Below are 13,723 nucleotides of genomic sequence, written 5' to 3' on the forward strand. Positions count from 1 at the left end.
AACAGGTAGAGATGGTGGTGTTTTCTGCACCCTCCAAGCTCTTTATAATTGATTCTTACATAGTTGTTCCATGGGTTCTATAAGTTACATTTTGTGCTCAAGTCCAAAACCATTCAGGCTCTCAGGGTCATAACAGAATGCTCATATTCTGATTTGCCTTATTCTGTGTTGTTCATTTATACCTCAGACTTTTAAGTCCTTTGGAGCAAATAAACCTATTGCTTGTTTGGCATATTACCCTTTAGTATAAGAAAATGCACATAATAAATGTTTAATGAGATTAGTGGTGATACACTTTTAAGCACTAGCTTGGGTGAGCTAAGATATAGTATTTCATCTAAGTGATTTATTTTAATTTAAAAATTAAATCCAAAGTAGAACAGGCTTATTATTCTCTCCTCATGAGAAGAAAGTGAATATATCCATGCCATAACATTTTGCACTTACATGGCATTTTCCAATATCAAAGCAGTTTTTAAAAGACAGAAAAATATCACCTTCTTGTTCCTCTACATAAAGATAGAAGTAAAAGCAGAAAGACTCAAAGCCCTGTCTCTCAATTCTTGTGTCCTATGTGCTAGAACTATAGCTGTCTATCTGTAAGAGAGTTCAAACATTAAATGGCAACATATGCGAAAAGTGCAGTGAGTATATGAGGCAAATACACATTTCAGGCTTTGAGAAACAAAAGTCTTCTTTTTGGAAAACAGCCACATACCAGTGTCCAGGACCTTTTTGGTAATTTTAGGATACTTTTGAAACTTTACAAAATAATAGCTTTCATATTCCATCAAAATTGTCTCAAGATCAACGTTGTCACAAACTTCAAAGCCACGTAAACTTAGTTTCGTCTCTTGTTCCAAAGCATTTGCAGCATCAACATACCTGGTAATTTAAAAAAAAAAAAAAGTCATTATCTTATTCTGATTTTTGAGAGAAAAATCAAACTATAGCATTAGTAAGTATATGGTATTTTTAACCTGTCCACAACTCTATTTATTATAAAAGCATAAACTCTATTTAAAAACCCTTTGCTGATTGCTCTAAAATATTTTTAAATTCTATAGGACATTTTTGCTCCAGAAACTGAAACAATTTAGCAAAGTAAACTGCCAATATATGTAATAGTAGTTTACCACTTTGTCACATCAAACCAAAGGGCTGTGCTGTCCATCCACCCAACAGAGGACAGAAGGACACATTACAGGAGGTCAGACACACACAAACCCACAGATGTAGAGCACTATTATTTAAAAAAAACATACCCTTCCTCCATTAAATAATGGAAAATTAGAATGAGGAGATTTTTTCTACGAGCTTCTGTTCGCATCTCATCCTGTGAATTAAGACAGAACTCTAGATCAAATGTAATATTCTCTTTATTGCTGTAAACAGCATCTAAGTGTAGCCTGTGGAAACAAACAAATTAAGACAACAGCATGTAAGAACTGTAAAACAACTCACTGTTAATAAACAGAAGTAAAATGGTTTTCAACATAATTTTTCTTACACATTATCAGGGCTACTGGATGGATAGAAACTGTTTCCCGGAAAAGAGAAAATTACTTTGAGGTTGAAAAAATAACTTACTTCCCTTACTATGGTTATGTATCTCCAACATGTTCAGGCTGCTGTGAATTTCAGGGGACGAATCTTGCAGATCTCATGCACAACATCTCCAATGACTGTGCAAGGAAATCTTGTGCTCCAGCGTGGCTGTTTCCCTCCCTCTAGAAACTAGAAGCCCATTTTCTGAGTGCTTGGAGAAGGGAGGATGGAGAACAGGTCTGAGATCTGTTTGACTACACTACAAAGACCAGCTGTACACTGTTGGCATCTCCCATTTCATGGACCTTGATATAAAAATACAAGTGAAATACAGAGCACTTGAAGAATTAGTAGTTGGGGATAACACCAATCTTGCCAGATTTTAATACAGGAGTGACCAAAGTCAGGTCTTGACATGCAGAAATGTCAATATGGAGTCAGTCCCATGGATTTCTTCACACAGGACCCAGTGTGAGTATAAAAGACTGGCACTTATTCAGTGGATGGGGAAAGAGCAGTAGTTTGTATGTTGCTTGCACAGCACATATATATTCCTGATGATATTGCACAGTAATGCATATACACACTCACACTCCCAGTTTTCCTCCTTTCTACCCTAATTGAACAGTGCCTGCATCTATCCCTGAGAAAAAGCCTAGCCCAAGTGTCAGGGACCTGCAGGAGACAAACTCACAGATCTTTGTCCTCTTCACACTGGAAGCAAAACCCCAGTGTCTGTAGCAACAACTTCTGCTGCTCTCTGCCACTGCCTGGCACACAAGCCAACTACTACTGACCAAGGCTTCTGTTTTTAAATCCCACAAGATGTATAAAAGGAATATCCATATGGAAAGACAATTATCCTATCCTCTTGGATGGAAGCATCATTCTATATTATAGCAAACCGTATAGCAGATTTTTTTCTGGGATGTTTGCTTCAGACGTGGGGCCATCTAGTGACACAACTAGGAAAGGGATGGGGTTTGCTTTTAATAATGTTTCCTGGGGGTGACAGTGTATTTGTATTTCACATATTAATAAAAAGATTGATAGAATCTTCATTCTGGTTTTCTAGAGAAAAGAATGAAACTGTCTGGGCAAAAAAAGGAGGAACCCATACCCCACTTCTAGGCTTTGCTACTTTTTATTGTCTTGATAAAGTCATGCAGCCACTCTGGTTCCAAGTCCATAAGGAAGCTACAATACCATTTGCCTTTCAGTGATGGTACAAAGGTGATTTTTCTAGACCATTTGAGGGAGAAGAGTGCTGTGTAAATGCTGGGTAGACCCATAACTCTTGAATTAAGTAGATAAATTCCTGACACATGCTGCAACAAGAAATGAACCAATTGGGAGAACTGTGATGAGCAAACGGAAAACTCTGACACCCTGGGATGAAAGGATCTTTTCCTTCTTATTGTTTTGAGGTGCTGGTGTTTGGAAAACAGATTTTGAATTGTGGCCCTTTTACTATTTCTGCTAGATGATCTGAATGTTCCAAAACAGGGTTGGAGGTATAAGAAGGAAGTCATCACTTGCTGAGAGTCCTACCTGCATGTTCTTCTAAATGCAACTGCTCCTGCTGTTTTATGCTGAGAAAAATTAACTGTTGCATTTGCCCACATATCAAAAGGCAAGATCACAGCTACCTCTGAATATTTAAACACAGTATGAAAACACAGGACTTGCCACAGAAGACAAACACATTGTTTCATGTTTGAGTATTTACAGTAATATTCTGAGGACAGAGGAATTGCATCTGCCTGATAAACCGACAGGGCTTGCAATCCATGCTTGGAACTCTCCTTGAAAAGAATTTGTCTTCTGGTGTGTCTTCTGCTGCTGTTAATCCCACCAAGATACTCCTGCTATCCCTAGAGGCATTTTAAATTCTAGTATAAACAGTGATAGAGTGATGGGCAACATCTCAAATACTCTTTTTGGTACAGGCTTGCTTTGGGCAGTATAGGACAACATTGTGTCTATGAGCAATCCACTTCAACATTAATGTTGTTCTTGTTGTGTTGACCATGCAGAAGCAAAAGCGAACCTTTACATTAAAAAAAAAGAGCTCCATTTATAATAAGATAGTTTAGACTGAGAGGTTCATTCTGTCTTTATCTTGTGTTAATAAGAATGCAAAAAGGAATGGTTAATTTCGATAAGTCAGACATCTGTCCAAAGAAAATTAACTAAGGTGTTAATCAGTTGATCAACTGACAAAGACTTGCACTAGATTGGATCTGAAAAACAGAACAGAGATATCAATATCTCTGGTCCCCATTCTGTGAAGTTTCTATAAAAGAAAGAAAAATTAAGGACCATTCAACATGTAACTGTTTCCAAATCATAAATCTTGTGCGTCAGGAACGCACAGACCATTGCTTTCTCGACCAACCCCACAAAGCCACGTCTCCCTGCCTTTCACCAGCCTTAGCCTACCACGTACCCTTTCCAAGAGGTATATGAACCTCTGCGCATCAGTGCCACCAGCAGCTTTAGCTGTCCGCTTAAATGGCTCTCTGCCCGTGCTGGTCTCCTTTCCCAAAACTCGGTTTATTTTCTAAGGACTGACCCCCACTGCAAATATGTTCACAAAACAATGTTCCTGCCACAGTACAGACAGAGACTAACACTGCCCAGGATTTCTGCTGTGTTTAGACAGGAAACGGTAAATCTTGTATGGCGTGAAAAAAAATAGGAGTACTTACGAGTGCAAAGTTACTTAAAATTCAGTTTAGCTTTATAGTGATTTAGCCTTCCTGTTTAATTAGTATTTAGAATTGCATGTTGTTTATAGCCACTGGTATTTCAATAGATGTTTAAGTGTTTAAAGTTTAATAAGCTTCCATTCTTAAAAGAACAAAAAACATATGTAATTAAATTTTCAATTACTATAGGGGATTTTGGGGTTCATGCAATTAATAAAAGCTTAAGGCACTTAAGCGTGATCTTGTTTTAGAAACTAAATAGTTGAGCACTTAACTAATTAGCTCCAACACTTATAGTGTATTCTATTTATTTCTAGCTAAACAAAAGAGGTATGTATCCCTTTCTTTGCAGCCATTTAAACTCTAATAGTCATGCATCTTTAAATGCAATTGTTCATTTAGTCACCTTTTACTAAAATGCATTTACATTATAAATCAACCTAGCCTCTTGTGTAATTCCATCAAATTAATAGACCTGCTAAAAGATTAATTTAACCCCATAGTGTTTCATTATCATTTGACCCTATATTTCTGCATGAATATATAGAATAGAATGAAGAAAAAAGTTACAGAGTAAGTCATGGTCTGGGAAGCTCGGAAATAAGAACTGTACTGCTGTTAACGTTGTGCCCCTGTAGATCCAACTGGGGCAGTCAATAAGATGAGGTCAGAGGGATCTGTGATCAGAAATTCGGAAAAGAGGTAAGCGGTTAACTCTGTAGTCACACAAGGAAAGATCTCGTCATAATACACATTGTCCCTTCCCTCTTTTTCCTTTGGGATCCCAGGATGGCTGCCAAGTATGGGGTTCCTCAAGACCAAGCTGGGATCCATATGCCAGGACAGAGAGAGTAGCTCAGGCATGACGGACTTGCCCTGTTTTATCCCTCCCTCTACCACCCCATATCCCCACAGCTTTCCCTCTCCCCGAGCACTTTGCATGCTATACTTGCAGCATTCCCAGGCTTTTTAGAACACTGATGTTCAACCATTTTTTGGCTTGCTGACAATATTTTTTGAGAAACACAAGCAGAGAAAGGAAAGGGTGAGTTTTAAACAATGTATAACTTGGCTGCCATTGAATAGAATTTCCTAGCACAAAGGCACTTTACTCTCTTCTCTCTTCCAAATTATACAAGCCTGCTGCAAACAATAGAGTTGGCAAAGTTTCTCAAGAAGGACTATGAATAGCTTTCATAATTAAAAACATACAGAAAGTTCACTACAGAAGTTATAGCTGTCCTAGTAGTAACACCAGGATGCATTCGAGAGGTGTTATGTTTAAAATCTAAAGACATTTTACAATTTGAGTTTGATGCACTGAAAACAGAAACCTTCCAATTTCGCCCCCCACTGCAATAGTTACATGCTGTTTTTCATTAAGTCATGCTACAACAGTAAGGGCCACTCACAGACCACTATTATCTCCCTCTTTTAACAGGAACATTGCTGAAGCTGGGTTTTACACTGCCAAGATTTTACTAATTTGAAGTGATCTGCATTATGAGTACATAAAAATGAATGGATGCAAAGTATAGTGAGTTATTAAACAATACTAATCAATTAATAGGCATTGAGTCTCCCACTCATTTGTATGAATTTGCAAAGTTCTACTGCAGTTTACAATAATACTGCTTGTCAAGAGTGATGTACATACCAAACATAGGGAATATTTAACAATTAAAACCAGTGAAATGCCTCACAAAAATTTCTTTGATTGTAAGACTACAGTGGGTAGCTATGAACAGCCATAGAATTGTAATGCATATGGGAATTTATTTTTTTAAAACACTTTTTCCCCAAATTGCTGGAAAATAATAGCTTCCATTCTATAGAATGAACAGATTAATGGGAAAATGCAATACTGATAAGGACAGGACTGGGCACTAGGAATTCCAGTAATTATTTAGTGCTACAAATTAAAGATGTAGCAGCTTAACTTTTAGATACTGTATTGGAATACTGGAATTTAGAAAACAGAAATTAAGTATCTAGGGTCCCTCCACAGAAGTCAAGACCCTTAGAGCAAGAATCAAAAAGTCCTCTTGGCAGCTTCAGGTTGTTTCTTAGTCATGGACTGGCTTAAAAAAAGTAGGCTCCAAACTTCTGCCCCTCTGCAGAATACGAACACCTCCCTCTACTCTGTACGCAAAAGATAAACTCTGATCTTCACATCTATCCTGCCAAAAGGCATTGGAGAAGTCAGCTTACAAAGCAAACCAACCCAAACCCAGTGCTACAGCTCAGGGGGAAGAGTTCTGGAGCTTCAAGTCCTATTCCCACAAATGTTTCTGCATTTAGCAGTCAAAACCAGTCCTGGGACCAGGGCCACATAAATCCCCACTGGTGAGGTTACAAGCTAGACTCCTTTTTCTCTTGTCTTCCTTCTGCACATTAACACTGTTTCAATACCACATCTTAGGACACCATTCTCAGTGGTTGGGATCTGAATCCACTTTAGGACTCAGAAAGCCCGTGCTGGAAGCTCCCGTTCTTAGGTAAATATATAATGTACTAATCTAAGAGGTTGACATGCCCTAAAACTCAGCCTCAGAACCCCTCCCAAAACTATCTTTTGTGAGCAATCCCGCCCTGTTCACACACGCTGGGGACCTGTGTACACATACAGAGCACCCAACACCTTTCTGGGAAGGGTTTCTAGCAGTCCTGCAGCGCAGCCCTACAATCTATCCTACTCCAGTTGAATTTCACCAGCAGATGGAAGCAAAAGAACAGGATAAGAAATTTAGCAAAATCCTGCTCCTTCCGGGCTCCCCGGAGCTCGACCCATCCGTGGGATGGAGACACGGTGGGACCGTACAGCCCTGACTTATGGAAAAGGGAGTTGAGGGAGGAAGGAATACGTACTCGTCCTCTATCGCTCTATCGCTCTATCGGCACCTGCCATGACAGGGGCTGCGGGGAGCAAAGGGGCCTGCCCTGCCCTGCCCTGCCCTGCCCTGAGGAGCCGGCAGGACAAGAAGCACTTTCGTCCTGCAAAGGGAAAGGAAACGAGAAGGGGTGGCCGCGGGAAGACTCCACTCCTAAGGAGAGCCAGGACTGCCGTCACGGCCTCCTGGCCCGGCCCTCCCCACACACGACCAGCTCCATCCCGGCCGCCATGACACTGGCACCGCCGCCTCCCCCACGCGCCTGCGCGCCGCTCTCCTGCGCCTGCGCAGAACTGCCCTGTGTGCGATTTCCATAGCAACGTAGACGCGCGGCCGTCCGGCCTGCCGGTTCTTACCGCCTCCCTCGCCTGGTAGGTGGTTCTCAGCGTTTGGCAGGAGAGCTCCATCGGGACGGGCAGCGGGCCCGGCCGCGGGCGGGTACAACCCGCGGGGAAAGTCACAGCGAGCTCCCGGTAGCGCCCGGCCCCGCACCCCGCGGAGACCAGCGGGCGCCGTGAGACGGAGGCCCGCCCTACCTCACTCACACAACCAATCGAGACGCCGGAGAGTGAAAGATTGCCCAATGAACTGCCCAATTACGAGTGGAGTAGAGGATGGCCGTTTAAACAATGGGCCCATCACGGCGGGGAGGAGAGGCGGGGCTGATAGTAGTGCCGGCCAATCGCCTCTAGGCTCACCTGAGTAGAGAGGCGGAGTAGTTTGTCGGGCTGAAGGACAGTGAAGTGAAGTGAATGTGGCGCTGACGGGCTGGAGGCGGTCCGGACCGGGCCAAGCCAAGCCAAGCCAAGCCAAGCCAAACGAAACCAAACCAAACCAAACCAGCATTGCCCAGTATAACCCACTGTTAAACACGTACAGCTCACCCAGACAGGTGAGGTGTGCCTGAGAAGAAGCAGTGTGGTCTGCCCATCTCATCAAGGATGGCGGTGGGACTTAAAATGCAGACCGACGGTGCTGAGGGAATGCAGGGCTGTGAGAAGGGTGCTCTTTAGAGCACCTGAAGGGCATTGTTAAACTTGACTGATTGCTGCAGCCTCCTGGGTTCAGGATGTGAATTACAGCTGGGGTGATCTGTGCTTGCTGGAAACTGTTTGTCCTCAGTCCAGCTGGAAGAGGACAAGAGAACATTAGGGAAAAAAAAAAAAGCAAACTGAAAATACATGGAACGGAGGTTAAAGCACGCAAAAAGCTTGCTCAGTGAGAGCCACAACAGGGCCGGACAGCAGGACAGGAATGGTCAAAATGAGGAAGAGCGGTCTTCTGGAAACACCCTGTCCTCTGGTACATAAGCAGTTCCCAGCCAGGCAGCTGCAGGTGCAAGCTCTCCCCAAGTCCTGCCTGTTGGACACCAACAGCTACTTGGGTCCACCAGCCATTCCTGGACAGGGTAAAAGCAGATTCTTCACTGCCATGCCATGCTGCGCTTGCTTAGCATCCTCAAACCCGTACTCTCCAGACATCTAGACGTTCCTCCAAACGCTTGTCTCCTCAGTATAACTGTCAATGCCCCCAAAGGCCTTATCCTTTTGGTGCAACCCTATTCCTACTCAGGAATGTTTCCACAGCCCCTTTCTTACACCTTCCCAATTCAGTATACACCAACAAAAGCCTTCTGTTCCCTCAAGCTCCCTTTGCTAAATATCTGCGCATACATCACATTAGGATCCTTCTCCCTCTCTTTTCAATATATCCCAATGTCAAGGATGTCCTAAGCAAAAACATGACTCCAGCGTATGTTAACTGCTCAGTTCGTTGCACTGCAAATGTAATGTGCTTTCATCCTGTTAAGCATGTAATTTAATACATATCTTTTTTATTAAATTTGTCCCATAAACCATGAAGTTTTCAAAGTGGATCAGATTAATGTTCCTGCATCCAACTTAGGTCCTCTCCTACTAGACTTTGTGTTTAATTTTGTGGCCTTAATGTGGTAGTAGAATAGGTAATGCATTCATTTTCCATTATTGGGTGCTTCTGTTTTATGGCTGTGAAAGAGAAGTTCCTGTAATTGAAGTTAAGATTCAAGCCATCCCAATTAGGTTTCCAAGTTCACATTATTACTGCTGAGAGAATAGCCTGGATTCTTGGCTTTGCTTGACTGGAGAGAGCTTCCTACCATGTCTCTTGAAGGGGTAGTGGTATCTTAGTATGTGGTTTCCTGCTGTTTTGATGGATAAAGCAAGAGAGTCTTCAATCCTTAGAACACAACCTTGAGGGTAATTTTCACCATATGTTTGTGAACGAGTCTTTCAAACTGCCCTTGGAATCAAATGCACGCTCACAGTGAGGGAGGCTGTGTTCATGCCTGTGAAATCCCCTTGAAAGCTCAGGCAGTTCAATCTGCAAGGACTGGCTTCTGCAGCTGAACAGCGCTGGTTGGCAGGATCAAGGTGTCCCCACAGCCCACAAAGGAACATTGCTAGGGCACTCATTATCTAGGCCTTACATTAAATAGACATCATTTAATAATAATGGTCAGGTGAACAACTTTTTAGCACACATTTAGATATTTCCTTGCTGTACTTACAGCCAAAATATAGATATATCACCCTAGTATGTTAGGATAGGCAAGCAAAACTAATTAACATCTATTTCATCATCTAAATTAATTAGAATATTAAAAAGAATAAATTAGGTTTCTAATTTGCATTTTCTGCTACACAATATATCTACTGAGTTTGACATCGCTGAAGTTATATATAACTTCACTGTATGTCTTGACATAACAGAAGATTAATCCCATCTGAGCTCTGTTTTGTCAATTAGCTGCACAGAAAGTGCAGATACAAAGCACCCACATGAAAGATTTCTTTCCAATTAGAGTATTCAACTAAGAACACCTTAGCTTGTAATCAGAACATGCATTTTTATGGGCAGCAGAGCAATTAAGGGGGGCTGTGAATCTCCATGCTCTGACAGTTCTAGACCTAACACGAGAGGTGTGGGCACTGAGCACCACCCCATTCCATTTTTGCCATCCACTTTCTCCAGTGTTACATTAAAAGATAAATGGCTGTGGGATAGGAAAGACAATGGAGAAGCCTCAGGCTGGCTTATAAAGTTCTTTCCTTTAAACACAGCACACACACAAAAAATGTACCATCAACTCAGTCATCTCACTGCTTGTAATTCATACTCAGTTGTTTGTTAGCAGCTGGTTAAGCAGCACAGGAGGAGTTCATTGAGGTATAATGCTGATGAGTTTAATTGTTGCAATGCTGGGAGCAGCTGTAGGGTGGGTTTGTTTTGTTGCTTTGTTTTTAACTGTCTGCAGTGTGTTTTTGGAAAGCAGGGAGAGTTTAGATGATCAGATGTCCCGATTTCAGCAGATAACACAGCTGTGGGAAGAGTCAGTTCTTGTATGGACATACTGTGTATAGTCCTAGAAAAATGACCAGTGATGGCTGAAGCCCAGATGTTTCTTTTTGTTTTTTTTCCCTAACAAGCCTAACTCAATTTAGGGGGCAGGATACTTGGCACCTATCCTGTCCTACCCTAATTAGAACCAATTGGGAAAACCAGCAACTGCTGCAGTAATATCCTCTCAGATTGGAGTACGAGCTGGTTGCCTTGAAGAAGGGCAGGTGGTTTGTTTCTCTGATGGCTAGTGCTAGGCCTAGTTTTAAAGCCTGTATTGCAAAATCAGAAAGAACTTATGGAGAGAATGCGGGAAGTACTCTAGGAGCTGTAGCAGGGGGTCATGAAAAGAGAAAGAGGAGGGGAAGGAAGAAGTTTCGGAAGTGGAGGTGCAAGAAGCAGCAACATCAGAAGCTGGAAGAATGTCTGACGCTTGAGGTAGGTTTCTTAAAAGTTTGGTGGAGGGAGAAATGTTGGAAATGTTGAAACTTTGTAAGCTGCTAAGATGGTCTGGTATCTGGGGAGTTAAGTCAGGTGTCGATGTTTGTGTGAGGCACTCAGATGAACCACCAGGATACTGAAGAATTGGAGCAAACGGGGAGACTGACTCTAGCTACTGAAAAAAAACAGAAGAGGGGGATTTGAAAGAAACCTTGGTGTGGAGGTAAAATAATGGGAGAGGATAGACCTGTACCCTATGTTTTTGTGGAGTAGGGACCTAGGGAGAATCTTGAGAACCAGAAGTATGGAGTACATGGGTTTTTTTCCCAAGGGTGTATGGTCCCAGTAATGAGCAGGAGAAAGGGAGGGAAAGCAGGGGTGGAAACAAAATATGATGAAGGGAAGAACTCTAAGGAACTCTTCAAGCAAAAAATGAGAATGACTTTGTTATCTTATGCATGTGAGGTGTTCAAACACAGACTATAATCTGTTCGTTGTTATCCCAGTGGATATTGGGGATGAGATGAATGGGAAGATTGAAAGATGTGGTTATGAAGTGAGAGGTGAGTATACATGAGAGAAAAAAAAAAAAAAGCCTGGTTCTGGTGTGAGTTTGAATGTTGATGTATTTCCTGGTATATCTGAAAGAAGAAACATGTGAGGGTGCATTGAAAGAAGAGAGATGACTTTGGTCTGGCCTGTGCTGGTGTGTGCTTTAATGATCTAAGAGATCCTTGCCTGCAGCTTGCCCCGTTAGTCTGGTATTGAATTGCAGGGAAAAAGAAATGTTTGATGGAGTTGGGAGTTTAACTTGCGCAGCGGTGTGGCAGGCAGCACACTTTATTCAGCTGTGAATTCCTGGTTTTGACTAACAAAAGAGGTTTGAAATTAATAAAGTCCTTATGTTTAAATCTTCAAGGAAATTACTATTGTAAGACCAAGCACAGAACCAGCTTATGCAGAGAAGGACTACCTAGCTGTGGTTATGGTTAAAAACTTTAGCAGAACTAAAGGTTTATCTTGGACTAGCTGATAGCAAATAAAAAGGAAAGCCTGCCTCAAAAGGCTGCTGCAAAATTACTGCTATTAATGTGAATTATTGAGTTCCTATGTGTCCAGATCTTGTAGCAATATTAAGCGATCACAGCCAGTGTGTATGGCGGGGATCGGTACCCTCTGTAAAAGCTCAGCTCTTTGTTCCCCAAACTGTCAGCCAGGATCCCTCCCAGCAGAGCTTGCTGCCGACGTGGCCCGTTAAGAACTCCCTGTTTCGTGTACTCAGTTTGTTTCGAGATATCTTATGGTTGTTGTTACTGCTCTGAATCCATCAATCATGCAAAAACTGCTGGCTTTTGCTTAATATGGGCAAATACATTTTGCGTTTCAAACATTTTTTTTTCCCCAATGTCTCTCTTCAACTTCTTGTTTGAGTCAGTTTGGCTGCTGGCCTGTTTGTTGGCTCAGTTTTGCCTTTTTTTACTGCAATAAATCAGTTGTTTGGTTTAACGGCCTGGTTGCAAATGAAACAGAATATTGTGACTAGGTAATTATTGTGACTATGTAATGATCTCTGGCTGCTTTTGAAAATAATATTCTCAGCTGCACCTCGATGTTTATTTTTCTGTAAATGTCTCAACACTTCCCTTACAGCGGGAAACCCATTATCCCGTTTTGAAGCTTACTGCCAGTGACATTTTCGCTTCATTTTTTATTAATAAAATGTGTCACACCATCATTCTAACACAAATGATGAGAATGTTTTTGATGAGATGGATAAAACTAAGAAAGCTATCAAGTCACAGCACAAGTCCAACCTTTTCATTTAATACACTTCAATTCCAAGACTATTACTGTTCTTCCTTTTCTGTGAATATAATAACTATGTCCGCCGCGGTGCTCATGTGCAGCCCCGAGGGGTGCTCCCTCCTCACGCCGATGTCCCCGAAGCGCTTCGCTTCCATGCCGAGCCTGGGGCTGCTGCCGGAGCCTCCTCCCTACCGCTCCGCGGGTGTGGGCCTGCTAGGGACCCCGGGGGTCGCGGAGGGGCCCGGTTGGGTGAGGGGCAGAGCGGGCCGGTACCGGCGGGTCGGTGCGTGCAGCAGCCGGCTGTTTTTTCCCCTGACGAGTTCCCTCAGGCAGGGTCGCCCCGCCGGGCGGAGAGGCGGCCCCGGGAGGCGGCGCGGAGCTGCCCACCCCGGAGCCGCCCTCCCCCGTCACGTGCCAGGGCGCGCACAGGGTGCACGATGGTGGCGGCGGGGCCCGGCGACGGCGGTGGCGGCGGCAGCAGCAGCAGCAGCGGGTAGAAAATGGCGGATTTCGAGGAGCTGCGGGTGAGGAGGGAGAGAGGCGGCGGCGGGGAGACGCGGGCCAAAATGTCTCCCGGCCGTTCCCGCGGCAGGGGGGAGCCCTCGCCCACCACCCCCTCTCCCGGCTTTTTTCTCACGGGGAGCCCTCGCCGCAGCTCTCGGTGCTTGCCGGGGGAGCGGGGGGGGGGGGGGGTGGGGGGTGAGGGGGGCGGCGAGCCGTCAGCGCCTGTCGCTGGGGCGGTATGCCGGAAACCACCGGGGCCCCGCGGCCGCCTGCGCCTTCCCCGGGGAGGAAGCGGGGCCGCCCTGAAACGCGGTCGGGGGGCGGCGGGAGCCGGCTGCGCTGCTGGCTCTGCCCGGGGCGAAGCCTCCCTGTCACTTCCCGGGTGTGTGTGTGCGCGCCAGCTTTCCATCTCCGCCGTGGGAGTCGTGCTGGCGGTGGGGTTCT

At 43.9% G+C, this 13,723-nt stretch overlaps 2 protein-coding genes across 10 annotated transcripts in view; one reads left to right on the plus strand and one right to left on the minus strand.

Moving 5' to 3' along the window:
• KATNAL2 (katanin catalytic subunit A1 like 2) overlaps positions 1-7,661 on the minus strand; it is a 31,320-nt gene extending 23,659 nt beyond the window's left edge. For 3 of the 6 annotated variants that reach the window (XM_054809779.1, XM_054809775.1, XM_054809781.1), the window contains exons 1-3: positions 7,507-7,661; positions 1,266-1,336; positions 719-885 (exon numbers count right to left, since the gene is read on the minus strand). In XM_054809779.1, the coding sequence (XP_054665754.1) occupies positions 719-885; positions 1,266-1,336; positions 7,507-7,557 (289 nt within the window). In that variant the 5' untranslated portion in view covers positions 7,558-7,661. Of the gene's footprint in view, positions 1-718; positions 886-1,265; positions 1,337-1,590; positions 1,854-7,127; positions 7,149-7,506 lie in introns of those variants that run through there. The other 3 variants (XM_054809777.1, XM_054809778.1, XM_054809780.1) reach the window with 3 other exon arrangements.
• Positions 7,662-13,181: 5,520 nt separating this feature from the next.
• PIAS2 (protein inhibitor of activated STAT 2) overlaps positions 13,182-13,723 on the plus strand; it is a 33,079-nt gene continuing 32,537 nt past the window's right edge. For 3 of the 4 annotated variants that reach the window (XR_008574654.1, XR_008574653.1, XM_054809705.1), the window contains exon 1: positions 13,189-13,299. Coding sequence is in view for 2 of the 4 variants with exons in the window: in XM_054809705.1 (XP_054665680.1) it covers positions 13,276-13,299 (24 nt within the window). In the remaining 2 variants the exon portion in view is untranslated. Of the gene's footprint in view, positions 13,300-13,723 lie in introns of all 4 variants that reach the window. The other variant, XM_054809703.1, reaches the window with a different exon arrangement.

Source organism: Grus americana, chromosome Z (genome assembly GCF_028858705.1).
Source record: "Grus americana isolate bGruAme1 chromosome Z, bGruAme1.mat, whole genome shotgun sequence".
Taxonomy (NCBI): Eukaryota; Metazoa; Chordata; class Aves; order Gruiformes; family Gruidae; genus Grus; species Grus americana.